General features: G+C 41.3%; 2 protein-coding genes across 6 annotated transcripts in view; one reads left to right on the top strand and one right to left on the bottom strand.

Moving 5' to 3' along the window:
• col4a1 (collagen, type IV, alpha 1) overlaps positions 1-15,347 on the bottom strand; it is a 56,363-nt gene that overhangs the window by 13,405 nt on the left and 27,611 nt on the right. For 2 of the 4 annotated variants that reach the window (XM_085921162.1, XM_085921163.1), the window contains 2 exons: positions 12,022-12,212; positions 554-607 (listed from right to left, as the gene is read on the bottom strand). In XM_085921162.1, the coding sequence (XP_085777288.1) occupies positions 554-607; positions 12,022-12,093 (126 nt within the window). In that variant the 5' untranslated portion in view covers positions 12,094-12,212. Of the gene's footprint in view, positions 1-553; positions 608-1,011; positions 1,992-12,021; positions 12,213-15,347 lie in introns of those variants that run through there. The other 2 variants (XM_085921164.1, XM_085921165.1) reach the window with 2 other exon arrangements.
• col4a2 (collagen, type IV, alpha 2) overlaps positions 12,339-15,347 on the top strand; it is a 31,424-nt gene continuing 28,415 nt past the window's right edge. For both annotated transcript variants that reach the window (XM_085921161.1, XM_085921160.1), the window contains exons 1-3: positions 12,339-12,490; positions 12,615-12,695; positions 12,772-12,823. In XM_085921161.1, the coding sequence (XP_085777287.1) occupies positions 12,658-12,695; positions 12,772-12,823 (90 nt within the window). In that variant the 5' untranslated portion in view covers positions 12,339-12,490; positions 12,615-12,657. The remainder of the gene's footprint in view (positions 12,491-12,614; positions 12,696-12,771; positions 12,824-15,347) is intronic.

The raw sequence follows: 15,347 nt of genomic DNA, 5'->3' as shown, positions 1-15,347 counted from the left end.
GAGTTTGTTGAGCAATATCAGACAGAACGGGATGCTCAGGGGAGATTTGACTAAATTTGCTTGGCCTTTGAACATCTTCAGGGAACTTAGTGGACCACACCAGTCACCTGTTGTTGTTACTCAAAAGCATTTTAAGGACACCAATGTGAGCCAGTAGCACACAAAACAAACTAATGGACGCATTGAAAATAGTTTGAAAACCAATTAACGCTTATTTTTCAATTTTGCTTGGACCAATGTTTTATCATAAACCCAAGATAATCCACGGATGGTACATAAAAGGTGGTGATGTTCTCAGATTGGGGAAATATGCCACTTTTCATTTTCCACCTGTGAGGCCTTCAGTGTATATCTTGACATGCTCCAATTCAGGTCACATTACGGTCACTGCTTGGTGACTGACACTCAGCCACAGTTATTCCCCACTCAGTGAACACTACTTGACTTCTTAACTGTACGCAGCAACTGCTTCATATCAGCACACAAGACCGAGAAGGCAAAAAAAGCATGAAATTGCAGTGACCTCAGCCAACGTGATGATAAGAGTTCTTACCTTGGCTCCCTTCACACCACTGCAGTCACAGTTTCCACATGATGTCCCACAGCCCTGGGAAAGAACAACAGGAGAAAGGTTCATATTGTGTCTTGTGGTGTTCAGTCAAGTTATACATAGTTTGGTTAAAAACCAAATAACATGGAAAACATTTTTAAGTTGATAGTGTGCAAGGCAGACATAAATAGTAGGTCAAAGAGCAGCACAGTTCATGGTGATAAGTCTGCCAATTGAAACATTCATGTAAATGTGATTTGATTTATGCTAAATCTCTCTCATTGCACTTGACTACGTCATGTGTGACACGAGCACAGCTGGTCCCGCCGACCCCCTCCTCAGCTTCCTCTCCTCTGGGGTCTCCAGAGGCTGAGGCCTGAGAACAAGCGTGCACCGCCTCATTCATCCATCCCCCCCGAGCACCTTTTTTCCCTGCATTGTGCAGCTGTTTTTGGACTCACGTGCCAGGCGTCCAGCCAAAACCCAGTCAGGGGGGTTGCGGGCGCAGGTCTGGACATGCTGAGAAGAAGACCGCAAGAAACGTCTCGTACGTTCTCGCAGAGGCGACCAACGAACAGGTCGACCCCAAACAGGAAATCTACACGCTGATTTTGAATCTTCACTTCCTGTCCAGACTGCGCTCTAGTCCTCGTCTTTCCTATTTACCGGAAATCCTCTGACGTGAATGTCCAAATTTGGACTTTGTTGAGGACCCTTACTCAAGATTCAAACCCTACCTGGAGTCACTAAATTGAAACCCTACCCAGGTTTGAAACCCTAAATTGAAACCATAAGCTAAGTTTCAAACCCTTTCTGGAACATTTAACTTAAAACCCCAACCCAAGGTTGTAAACCCAATTTTGAAATCCAAAACACTTGCTTGTTTCAAACACTTGTTTAAAGCCCCAAACCTCCGTTGACACCCTAATTTGACACCATAGCTTGAAACCCTTACCTCACCTTGAAACCTTAATTACAAACACTAGCATGAAACCTCCGTTGACACCCTAATTTGACACCATAGCTTGAAACCCTTACCTCACCTTGAAACCTTAATTACAAACACTAGCATGAAATCCCATGTTGGGAACCCTAATTTGACACCCTTCATCTTATTAATTTGTGCTTTGTTTTATTGATTCTTAAGCCAAGGTAAAGCCACTGAAGGCTTTCCTACATCGAAAAACTCAAGAATGCCATGCTTGCTTAGAACTTCTCGACTCCTCAGTGATATAAGCGTGTTCCGCAACAGGCCTAAGTAAACCAAGATGTGGTTCTGTCTGAATATCATAGAACCCTCCAACTCTCTCACCCGCATTTTTAACCTGTGTGGTCCGCCAAGGTGCGTCATTTCCCTCCCCTAATTCTCAGCAACTTAAACATCCTTCACTCACTCCATCTCAACCCGAGCCAAAGAAACACCTGCTTCACATCAGATTAGTGTGATACAAAGTGCGGATAGGGAGCATATGTGCTGAAAATGAGCCACATGTGTGCTTCATTATGAAAACGAAATTGTGGCTCACAGCAATCAGAGCTCCCGGTGTTGGACTAACAGGATTCTGTTCAGGAGGGGAGTGGCGGTGAGAGAACTTGCTTGCCTATCATCAGCGCCTCACACATTTAAATAACAGCTGCACGGTTCCACTACATTGCAAAGTCTAAGTTGTGATGAAAAGCTCCCCTTTAAAATTTCAGCCAGCAGGAGAGGCCATTATTTAAATACACTCTCACCAGGTTTTTTTTAAATGGGATTTATGGAAAGTTTTACAAAGTCTTCAAACATGCATCCATCCATTTTCCAAACTGCTTATCCTCATGTCGTATTTTTGAAATAATGCATACAAAAGAATAATACAAAAAACATTTAAAAATCGAGAGGGATCAAGAGCAATGGATAACACAAAACATTTGTACAAATAGTGTACCCATCCCTGTATGTGTTTGCAATAAACAAACCTTGATTTTCTTCGCGCAAACTTATCATTTCATAATAAGTAGGTGTGAAAAGCAGGATTAAAAAGGATGGACATTCAAGAATCTTCAGTAAATAATAGGGTGAGCTCAAAAGCTGTACTAATTCAGTCAAATTTAGTGTCAAATTAAATTGTGTGATGCCATCTAATGGTCAACGGTAGAATTACATACAAAATAAACGGAGCAGAATAGAATGGATGAATTTACCTCTCTTGGTTAAGTAGTCTATTATTAAAATGTGAAATAAGAGTTTTTCAGGAAAGATATGAAAAAACGACTTCTGTAAGACTTAACAGAAAAGACATGCCAGAATTTCCAGATGATCCACAGAACAAACACCGAGCGCAGACAGTGTTACTTTGTGAGTGGTGAGTCATGGAGTGCATGTCTGCAGCCTCAAACGTCTCCACTGATGAAGGATGTCATGCCTAAATGTGGAAGCCTCTGTGAAGAACCAATAAGGTGTCTTCTGGTTTCCTGGAGATTACAGTGTGTATTTGTTTACCCAGGATGGAGCACATTCCAACTTTGACCCAAAATGGCAGCAAAAGGCCAAATTTGCACGGAGGTGTGCACCGGCACAGTAACACAGTCAGGAATGTCTGTGTGAAGCGGCACTCTCAGAATAAACCTGACATCATCGGATATACGTGTCTGCCAGTGACGTGGATTTGTCTCATGCTTGGAAATGTTTGGACAACTGAGACAGCAATATTAACACAACTATGATGTGGAGAAAGCCGGTTTGAGTGTTTAGAAGTGCTGGATAAGAGGGCCCCCACAAAAGAATTTAAGAACAGGCTCCCCAATGGCCACTTTGAGCACATAAAGTCCATACATGAAAACAATAGCATAATAATACACGTTGTTACGATTTGAATACTAAAGCCAAGATAAGTCAAGAAAAACGTTTCTAACTTTGTCATCTGTTAAATTCTTTACTGGCAACAACGGTATTGTGTTTTGTTTTGTTTTTATGTAAAGCAAGACCACAAAAACATCTGGCCAATGTCATCCACAGAATTTTCACGCAGCGTATCTCCTGCAAAAACATGCCAGCCTAGTGAACATCCTGTAAGTTCCAAAGTGTGTCCACATGAGGATTTTACACCAGGAGCCCAACAAAATGGTTCAGTGATGGGGGTCCATGTGAGTGTCAGTCATCATTCCTTAACATCAAAGAAGATCTTTCAGTATCTTTAACGTCACTTCTTTGCTGTTACAGCCCAACGTTTTCTAAGCATTTTCCGGCACCATGCACTGATTCTATGTAACCTTCTCAAGTTTCACTCTTTGTTTATTTGGCATGACATGGCCTTCCACACAAAAAAAAAAATATATTTGCGGCAAAGTTGAAGGAAACGGAGCAAGGCTACACATGAAAACCTTTTGTAGCCCTCAATTTGTAAATTTAAGCACTCAAGTTGAAGAAAATAAATGTTTTACAATTTTAGAGAGTCAAGAGAAAGATTTGTGTTTCTTTGGTCAAATTATTTGGGTTGAGTTCCTCAACAAATGGGTCGTAATGGCAAAAATGTTAGCATGTTGTAAATGTTACACATTGCTATTAAATTGATCATGTCCTTAAATGTTCACATGTGTATGCTCTTGTGAGGTCCACAGAAATAATTAATGGAAGTCTTTCAAGCTCCTGTTTCTCCTTTGCAGTCACTCCAGATCACATGTTTAGGTGTCGTGTACTTCGTTCACTCATTTATGGGCCATCAAACAGACTCGTGCTCTTGTTATTGTTAATTTACCACAGCAGCATCGTAACGGTCTGAGCGGCTTAACCTTGGAAAAGACCCAATAAAGATAAGCTCACTGCGGTTAAACCACACATCATGGTTTCCATATGGAGTCAGCTGGGATAATCGTCACTGCATCCCGTGTCGGAAACGAAGCGGGACTTGAGTCGGCGCAATCAGGTTTGCTGTTTCATAGGGTTTTTTTTTTTTTTTCAAAGAAAAACATACAAGTGTGAGGAGTCAGGTAGTCTGTTTTTGTTACGTTGGACATTCTTGACCTTCTCTGGTACTGACAGGTTAGGTCAGAGTGAGGAGACAATTTTCTGTCCAACTGCCATACATGGAAGACTGGCCCTCCGGTATAAATCGCAGGAACGTGTGTGTGTGTGTGTGTGTGTGTGTGTGTGTGTGTGTGTGTGTGTGTGTGTGTGTGTGTGTGTGTGTGTGTGTGTGTGTGGAGCTGAGCTGGAATGCTGATGTGTGCAACAGTGATGAGTGGCTATATAGATTTTCAGGTGCAAGTCTTAAGTCTTAGCGTCTTGTCTCAATTGCCTTTTTTTAAGCAATTGTTTTGACAATGGTAAAAAGTAGAACTGATGAGTGATTTTTAGATCACCAAAAATGATTCCCGAGCGCGGCGCCGCTGCTGCTCACTGCTCCCCTCTCCCCCAGGGGATGGATCAAAATCACATGGGGATGGGTTAAATGCAGAGGACAGAGCCCTTTGAGATTGCTTGTGATTTAGGGCTATATAAACTTGACTTGATTGATTGATTGAACTGAGTAAAAAAAAAACTGGAGTATTAATATGGTCGCACTTATTTCATTGCAATTGAAAAAAAATCTCCTCACTATTCCAATACTTCTGACCATGTTCAAATGTAGCGGCATGTAATCTCCATATTTTTTATATAGGACTTTATACCTGATTACAAATGACAGGCGCACACAGTAGTAAAACATCAACATGCCAGGAGACACCAAGCTGAATCATATTTTACGCAAGTGGAGAGCCTGTAAACCAAAACCAGATCCTATTTTTCTGAGAACCAAATGATGTAAAACATGTCCTGCTTCAGGCTGCGTTCGCTACAATTTAGCAATCAGTCCCATCTGGAACTAAAAGCAGATGCATCAACACGGAGACGTTCTCACACAGAGTACAGCAGGAAAAAAAAAAAAATAATGAAACCAGCCCGCATGACTCCAAATACACGTGCATGGGATGTCAACATGACATGAGAGAAAGGCAAATGAATGCCAGACATTGTGAAACGCTCTCAGATGAAATACACTGTACTACCTTCGTGAAGGCCTACTACATACCATCAAAGAGTGTTAAATGGACAAAGTTAACAAATGCACCTTTTCTTTGATTGTTTATGGTGAACTGTATTTATTCCTCCTTGTGGTTAGAATGGGACAACTGCAAAGCGACAACATGCAATATTATGGACTTGAAAATGAATTTTTCCAAATCTGGTTCATGGATGATAGGGTCAGAAGTGCCTCAGTTGTTGCCATGGTGACTTGAGATCACCTACAGGAGCTTTTATGTTGCGTTAGTGCTAAGGTAATTTGTATGTTTATTTTAAAAATGTCGCCAAACAATTACACGATTATTCAAAGGTGATGCAAGTAATTTGATAATCGATTTGTTGTCGATTAATCAATTAATTTTGACACCTCCGGTTGTGTTAAAGTAGCTTTAATGTTATGTTAGCTCTAACATTGACGCTAAAAGGATCAGAGAATGTTTGTACGAGAGTTAACAAATCAATCACTGCGAGCACATCTACTGGGACCAGAGAAAAGTGGACAACATGTCAGCGATTGTGTAATATGAAGCGGGACATTGGGCAGAACCCCGCAAGTCCACTCTGGAATCCTCTGATGCAAAATGAACCCTGGCAAATGGGAAATTTGTTTTAGGAAATTTCTCAGGGCCGGAATTGGCTGCGCTCCACTCAAGTGGCAAATTGCTTCTTCCACATGAGGAGTGATTTGATTTGGGGGAGGGGGGGAGACAAAGTTTGATATGACATCTCAATATGTTCAATGAAAGTACAGGACCTCATTGAAACATTTTTTCAGTCAATCACATTTTGGTCAGAATCAGAACCAAAGCCACTTCAAAGTTGCCCCCTAACAAGAAAAATGCAACCATTTGACTGGGGTCTTTGACCTCTCCTACTAATCAGTTCCCCCATCTGCATTGCATCTTGACCAGTCACATGACCCTCCCGGGCTCATCCTGTTGAACTTTCACCTCCGTTGAGGTCATTAGAAAAGATTTAAAGGTTCAGAGAAAAGCCTTTAATATGAGGCTCATGTTGATAAGCACACTCTTTCTTTGTGAGTTGCGACAACTGCGTAAAAAAAAAGCCACTTTGTTCACAAATTAAGAAAGACTCTAATCATTGCATCTTCAAGGAGAGGGTAGACTTTCCTGCCCTAACACAGGCTCAAACACTAGTGCTCCACCCAAGAGCATCTGACTACAGTTGGACACTACCACATCTTACAAAGAACAATTCCAAGAAAAAATATGTTGCAATTTAAGAAAAAGTCCCAATATTTCACTCACTGGGGAATACAGTTGAATTTATCTGTTGTTTCTCAGGAACTATCAGAAATTTTAGACAGTTTCTACTGTTGACAATAGCAATGGTGGTCAAAATTTGGAATGATTTTTAAAATTTAGATTAAATCTTTAAGCCTTTTTCCCTTGCCCTTGTAACTTTTTACTTTGTGACATTTTTATCTCTATTAATATCCAGACATCTTGTTAGTATATGAAACTGAGTCTGTAGTACAAAGGAGACAATGTGTCGTGATGTCATAGAATAGTCGCGAAGAATATGAAGGTGGTGGGTGTGAGAGCGAGAGCAAGCATCTAACTTTTGTTCTGGCACTTGTTCCCTATGAGAAAGGCTCTGTTCACTCAAAGACTACTCGAGCTGTGGCCCTGTGAATGCGCGGCAGTGTGACACAGGATGTCGGCCGGAGCTAGCCATTCTTTCGCCATTGAATTTTATGCTCACAAAGACAAGAAGGGGTTGGGTCGCCTCCTGAGGAGGGCTCTGCTATCTGGAACGCCTGATGACTACCAAGCGGTCTGCGTGACTTCAAGAATATTCTCACTGTAGTTCAGTGGAACCTTGATTCCTTTGATAAAAAAAAAGAAGTTTGACTTGAACCATATTGCATGGAAATGGAGAGAAAAGTTTTTACCAGAAAAATTATATAAATCCAATTAATCCATTCCAGATCTCCAAATGTTTTTTTTAGCATATACTATATTTTTTAGCAGAGGAGAAGTTGTTGTTCCGGTGGGGAATCCCTAATATCCGGCGTTATTTCCCTTTGGGGTTTTTTTGTTTTTTACTTGCACAACTTGAAAGTCACTGGACCCGTCCCGAAAAATATATTCATAATCACTCATTATCAAAAGGTAGCATCTTTTTTGTGTTTATAGTTTACATAACAAACTTATTTTCTTTTAAACTTACATTAAGGTGTAGCGAGACTAAACGAGTTACACCAAATGTTGGCTTTAATTATCTCCTATCCAGCTATTTGCTGTTGATCTCATTAGATATTTTCCTCATTGTGGCTCATTGTAGTTCACCAAATCTCGCTTGTAAATGCTGCACATAAAACTACAAACAATGAGAAAACAGGAAAATTAAAACTTATTTCAAAGGAGCCTTTTTATGGCAATATCCTCTCAAAAACACTTCTGATGATAACCATCTCCAGTTCTATTGTTATTTTGCTTCCATATCAGGTTGCCCGCCATCACTGTGACGTCATGTCCATTTGAACCTGCAAATTGGCTTACATGCACATTTCATCACAACAGATCTACCATCAAATCACTTCATAGACCAACTGGGAGGATCTCCTGACGTGAGGCGTGTCATGTGACCCGCCTAGCTCATTTCCTGCATGGAAGTGATCTGATTAAGCTTTACGAAGGAAAAACAGCGCCGCAGAAGTTTGGGGTCATCGGGAGCCTGCAGCTATGACGGGTGGAAAAAGCATCTGAAAGCTTCAAAGTGAATGAAGCGCGTGCATTCTTGGATTCTGGGAATTACAGTCAGACTGGCTTTGCTATCAGGTTAAGAGTCAGGAAGTAAATGCTCATAACAGACCTCGACCGTGGCTCGGAGGGGGGGGCAAGGGCGGGAACGTGAGGCATGTGTCTTGTAAATTTGGGTCATGCTTTATCAGTTATAATCATATCCCACTTACACAGTTGCATATCAGTGTAGCTCGATTCCATCGCTAGCATAAACTTAATGAGCACTAGATTTTACGTATAAATAGTGATGAAAATCTGTGGCTGGTCATCGAATGTACCGTAACTGCAGATACGAGAACATAACAAAACATTTGCTACGGAAAACTTGAGTAGACCTTTTTTTTTTTTATCTTGCACCTGTCATGATGATGGAAGTTTGCCGGAAAACAGCTGAAATGAATTGCAGCCAAAACTTCCCTCTTTGTGCAAAAACGCGGCATGCCGTAAATCCGTCATCTTTATTATGATCCGCTAGTTTGCTACAACAAATGCACGCCCAGGTCAACAACTGCGTAGGTGAGAATCATTTAAATTGCTTCGGTGCCGTCGTTTCCTTCTATCCATTTTGCGTCTCAAAGCATTGTCACCTCTTTTCTCATCAGCTCCCATCGGAGTGTGACAAATCATCATCTAACCAATCTCTGTCCGGATTCTAACGCCTCAGTTTACCCGGCAACCATAAAAACAGTCCACCTGTAGGAAAGTGTGACAATTCAGGGAGATAATGTGCAAGAATTATTAGCCTTGGACCAGAAAGGGAGTTTTGTGTGTGAAAAGTAGAACACAGCTGTCACAAGTCTCAGTGAAACGCTTGGACCACAGGAAAGCCTTTGGCGGCAGGAGCCCGATCCATAAAAATTTGGCGGGTGAGAAGCCAGAGGGGTCGCAGGTTTAAAGACTGCAATGGACCAAATCATCCTAAAACTAATCAAGGCCACTTTCTGGGGAGAAACAGATAAGACATCAGATCTACAGCTGGGGAGCAACACCTGGCCCAGTTTATTTATTTCCTTGATAAGTTTCTGCAAGCGCGTGTACATGTTGTGAGTCAAGTCCTTCAGAAAATCCATCTGCAATTTTCTATTCCAGTTACATGGCAATTAACTGAGATAAAAAGTTCATTTAAAATCTCCATTATTGCTATGAAAGGCTTTACAATGGCTGGAATATTTTGGTGTTTTTTTTTTTCTTTAGAAATCCAAAATTATGTTGATTTCAGGAACTAAAGTTGTTGTTTCTGGTGATTCTACGGCAAATAAAAATTCATTTAAGACAGTGGCGATTCCAAATCATACTTGCTATTTAATCCTCACTAAACCTCAACAGGAGGAAACAGACGGTAGGCAAAAAAAATGGGTTGGACCCGCCACGGTGCTTGAACATGAGGGTCAGAGGAGACCTATCTTTGTCGCCAACGAGCGCCTGTCAAAATACAAAGACAAACGATCTGATGGCAACTCTTCCAAATGTAGGCATTTTTACAATGCTGAGGGTCAGGAAGGTTGCGTCTTGGCAGGCTGCCGTGCTTGGCTGGTGGCCTGTCACAGTGAGAAGGCCAGCTGTTGTCTCCGTGGGAGGGGAGTTTGTCCGTTCATCCTGAGGATGAGGTGCTAACCAAAACTAAAAGCACCCGCCAACATTGGCCCATCAATCTGGGGCTCCAACGGATTTGCCAATCCTGACCACGCATTCCGCAGGTTGCGGGCGGATTAGCAAATGTCAGAACTTCCCCGGCCAAACCAGAAGTCAAGGCTTACATTTCCCACCAGCTAGCTACCGGATAAATGTCCAGTTCATCCCACACACAAACTCCCTGCAGGAATCTGCTAATCACCTAAGCTAGAATCCTCCTACTCTTTCTCCTCAAGGACTTGACTCATTGTGGCCACATTAAGTGACCACCAAGGAAGAGAAACTATTCTGGTACTGAAATTCATTTGGGATCAGGTTTCACAAACAAAAAAACAAATAAGAGACGAGCTCCTGTTTGCAAGCCGTTAAACCAGGCGGAAGGTTAAAGGGAGAACAAGTTATCTTGCAAATGTCAGTCAGCTCAACCTCTTCTAGCTACGTTGAGGGTTGTGTACAGTATATTCAACCTTAGTTCAATAGTAGCGATTGTGACATAGACCAAACAAGAGGTTGTGTTCTGGGGAAGGCCACAAAATGGCCAAAAAAATCCATACAAAGTGATGCGTATGTTGTCTATGCAAGCTTGTGTAAATGTTTGATTTCAAATCCGCATCCCTTCGGGTGTCTTTATGTGTCATTCCTCCCCGTGGGCAGCAGCAACACTACTCAAAAACAATCAAGCCAATATTCTGAATATCCCCGTTACATCGGTGTCATCGGATCAGCCACAAGATGTTCCGCCAAATATAAACCCCCTCGTTCCTAGTGTTCTCCAAAGTTTAATCGGTCCAGATGTTGTGTGTCACGCTTGTGTTTCTTGGAAAGTGGATAAACCGCCTCTGCTACTTTATTTGAGCCCACAAATTAGCTCATCTCAATTTGATGAGAAGGGCTTGAAAACAGTGTGGGGGGGGGGAATCCTTATGCGATAACGCCAGACTCCCTCATGAGGTGTCGCGTCCTCTCGTCGTGCTGCAGTTAAGTCTGTTCTTCATCATCTTGACATGAGATGGTCCACTGACATCTCCTCCCCCTCACCTGCACATCCGTGTGGGTGAAGAATGTGCTGGAAACGTCACCAACTCTGAGGGTACCAAAGGTTTTCAGCAGACATCTCGACTTGGCTGGATTTCATCCAACATAAATGCACAAGGGCTAGACTTGACTGCGCTCTTCATATTGTTTTGCCATTAAAAGCCAAGCTAGCGAGATCACGCTATGTTTATCATGGGTCATAGACACAAAATGTTTCGCATTTAAATTTCACTGGGGATCTGACTAAAATATTATGTGTTATGTAATTTGTGTTCTTTTGTCATTAGTAAAACCACAGTAAATGTCGAAATAGATGATATATTTTCTAAGTGGTTGCTGCCCATTGGAAAGTGTGAATCATGAATTTTGTTTCTTAAAACCAACAAAAAACTGTCTTGCTTGTGAGAATTTGGTAAAAAAGAAAACCAACATGATTTGGAGATACATGTCAAGACTAGTGTGTTTAAAAAGTGTATCATACATTAGAAGGGAGTACTTTGTGGCTGTTTGGTACCTACTAATAAATTGTCAATACGAAAATGCAGCTGATTGTATTGATCAAGACCATGTTCAATGAGTAACATCCCAAGATGAACTATAACTGAAGACTAAGTTACTCCTGACAACATGCTCCAAGCACTTATACAGAGGCCCTCCCTGTCCCCCCCCCCCCCCCCCCCCCCCATGACCCCAAGAGGGTGGAGGAGGAGGGGGGGGGGCAGTGAGAAGGAACCGAGAGCTGCATGACAGCAGTAAAAGTGCAGTACAGTGAATGGGCTAATGACCTAAACTGTACATAATAATGTAATTACATTAAATCAAATCAGTAAACTAGCAGCACGCTGCAGCCATCACAGCTGAGGGCAGTGCTGCATCCACTACAAGTCCTAATAATGGTACATATATTTCAACAAATGAATAAATTAACCCACATAAAATAGCACATTTGAGTCACTTTGGGGAATACAAAAACAGAAAAAGGAAAGACTCACCTCAGCCGTGGCATGGTCCATACTTGACGAGACAGCCAGCAGGAGCAGGATTGTAGCGGCGGGGAGCAGCATCTCTGCCTGCGGTGCGCACCAACTTTCGTGTGTCCGCAAACAAGCACCTGAGTGTCGGCCTCTGTTTTTATTTTCTCAGCGGCGGAGCGAGCTCTGCACGTTGGCCTGCATGTTGTGTCCTGAAGCGATATGAAGTTCTGATCAACGCGAGTGGGTTTAGTTTTGGTGCTTGAGCCACACCACACCTCTCCAGCCAAAAAAACCAAACCCCTCTCCACCCACTAACGACCACCCTCGCCCATCATGTGAACGAACACGACTAGTGCAAACACTTTGGACGTTTCGGCGTAAGGAGAGGATCCACTCGGCACACTTTGCTTGACTTTTTGGGACAATATTCCAGAAAGTTTTTTTTTACCGTCGAACGTCTTATCGCTGCGTTACGCGCAAAGTTCGGGTGAGTACGAGTTCGTACATTCTTTCAATGAATCCAGAGTAACTCTGTAAAAAAAAATTTAAAAAAAGATCAAACTAGCTGTGATATAATTTATTTTAGTTCACTTGTTCTCTCTTTTGAATAGTCATGTTTTAAGAGCTGCGTGACGCGGAGCTGTTTGTGGAACTATGCAAGGACATCACAACAGAGACGTGACGCATCTCAGGTGAGCAAAAGCATAAGGATCACCTTAACAAGTCTCAATCCGATTTCATCTTTCTCATCATCAATTCATTTTACAGGTTGCTGCTGCTGTGCGCCTGCGTGGCCGTCCTTGTCTCGGGAGCGCACGCGGTAAGTGTTTTTGTTTACCCCACGGGTGGTTGATTTAGACTATTATTGTTTGTATCACGAGTGTGGAGTCAATACGTGGCATGCAAAAGTTTGTGTTTGAAAGTTTAACTGTGTTTTTAAAGTAGGTTTGTGCGTGTGGGCACGTGTAGAGTGGATGGAGTGTGCACAGAGTGGGAGTGTCACGCGTGGGGAGGATCTCCAAGCCAAGAGGGGTTTGGCCTTGGCATAACTGATGCAGCGCAATTGATACCTGTAGCCTACAACAAATGTAGTACTCATTATGAGAGTCGACACAAAGTGTTAATTGCATATTTTATGATCAAAAGTATTTTTGAAGATAAAGTTTCGAGACGTATTCTTGTAATTTCTCGGAATGTAGTATGGTGTGGAAAAAAACACATTTTGCGAGAACAAAATGATTATTTTTTAGCCTAATGAAGTCAAAAAATTAAAAAAAAAGTAAATAAAAAGTTTTAAAATGAATAAATAAATTAATAAATATTAAATAAATAAATAACATTTTGCTTACAAGGTGGGGAGTTGGGAACCATTATTTACAGAATATAGGTGGAATAAGATGAGGGGGGGAAAATGGCTTTATGAAAATAAAATTATACAATTAAAAAAAGGAGTTGAAATATTCTGAGGGGAAAATAGTAAAAGTAATTACACATTAACTTTTATAATTATGGGAAAGAAACATTGATACAACAAAAGGAAAATATGGGAGAAAAATAATTTTAAAGTAATGAATTTATAGAATTTATTTTCCATCAACATGGTGGGAACATTATAAGAACATCACATTTTCCTTGTATTCCCCAAATTGTCTTTTTTATATATATAATAAAGTTGTAATATTATGTGTGAGGGGAATTTTTAAATGCATTGCAATACTATGCAGGGAAAAAAATCCAAACTTGAAAATATCCTGATTTCCCAAGATTTGACGATTAGTACACATAGCTTCACATGAACGTGAAGGTTTACTTCACATGAGAAAGGCACCCTTTGTCTTGTGCTTTTTTAAATCAGATTTAAAAGCATGTGACAGCGCAGGTCCTCTCTTTATTGTGATGCTCCAAGACTGTACTAACAAGGACAGTGGGCTCATTTTAGTTTGGGTTCTGTTTTTAGGCTAATTTACCATTAAACAGTTCACTAAAAAAAAGGAAATCTGTTTTCAAATGCAACTGTCACCAACTACTAATGTATCTCTGTGATGTTTTTCATCACTGCTGCACATTGCAACATATGTTTCTGTTCAATTTTATATCCCAACCCCACCCACGGGAAGTTTCTGAATCTCTCAACCAGATCCCCACCTCCGCGTCACGACTTTTTCCCACCATCTATGTGATGTTTTACATCGGGGTTCCCCCGCTTCTCTATGGGGAATAACTCGCTCAAGATGTTTCCCGTTTAAGATTGATCAGCTCTCTTTACGCTGCATTAGCCAAACTCTCGCACTATAAACAAACGGGAAAAAAAATCGATCTTGTTCACAATTAATGTACGAGATCTGGAAATGTAACGCTGGCTCAGGGGGCCACATCTGACTACTTAAGAAAGCAAAGCTGGGCCCACTGAGTTAATGAGAGCAAAAACACACAGAACCTCCCTCATCAGTTGGAGAAAGGAAAGCTCTCGAGACGATAAACGCTAACAGGATGTATCGAATCAGAACCTTTGATTCACGTGCGTTTGAGAAGATATTTCAAGATGTTTTGGAGCAAGATGGAATGAGTGGGTGCGTCGGTGGGCCTCTGGCAATGGATGTTTTGGGAATGGGATCTGTGTCGGAGGAAGAAGCGATTCGTGCTGCAGATTTCCTACTGTACCTGGCAGCCGAGCTACGGCATCTGCTTTGCCAGTTAACTTGTCACTAATTGATTGTTGTGGTCTGCGTTGTCTTTAGGGGTCACGGTGGTGTGTTTTAAATACACATTCAAACTTGATCGAATGTGGGATGATTAAGAACTTAAACAGAAATGCTGTTTTAGCAATAATCCACCATGCAAAAAATAAGGGATGTGGTCGGGCCGTGTGGTCAGACTTCTTGTTTTTCTCATGTTGTTATTGTTTGTAAATTAACATGGTCGCAATCTTTGCATGAGATCTAAGCAGATCTTGAACAGTAACAAAGAGCAAGAATAATGAAAAAAACTTACATTTTTGTGGTTTGCCATATTTGGGCAACAACAATGCTAACACAATGAATGTTTCAAACAATCGGAGCAAGCCAACATTGCATTGAAGTTTTCTCACTGACTCATAAAAAAGTTGTTTTATGATTACTGATGGACACTCTAAAGGTTCCCGCCCATTTAACATTTATTTCGGATTTTCATTGACAGAATATGACACCAGCCTCAGCGCAATGGGGTACAGTACTTGGATGCTCCCAGCAGAGGCAGTGTTGAGTCACTCTCAACTAGTTTGCTGTCAAAACTGGAAATATTGTCAATGAAGATAACACAATTTCCATAGTGTTAAAATGATTACATATTAATCAATCTATCTA

Source organism: Syngnathus leptorhynchus, chromosome 9 (genome assembly GCF_054491065.1).
Source record: "Syngnathus leptorhynchus isolate UIUO chromosome 9, UIUO_Slep, whole genome shotgun sequence".
Classification (NCBI taxonomy): domain Eukaryota; kingdom Metazoa; phylum Chordata; class Actinopteri; order Syngnathiformes; family Syngnathidae; genus Syngnathus; species Syngnathus leptorhynchus.
This window is presented reverse-complemented; position numbering and strand designations above follow the sequence as displayed.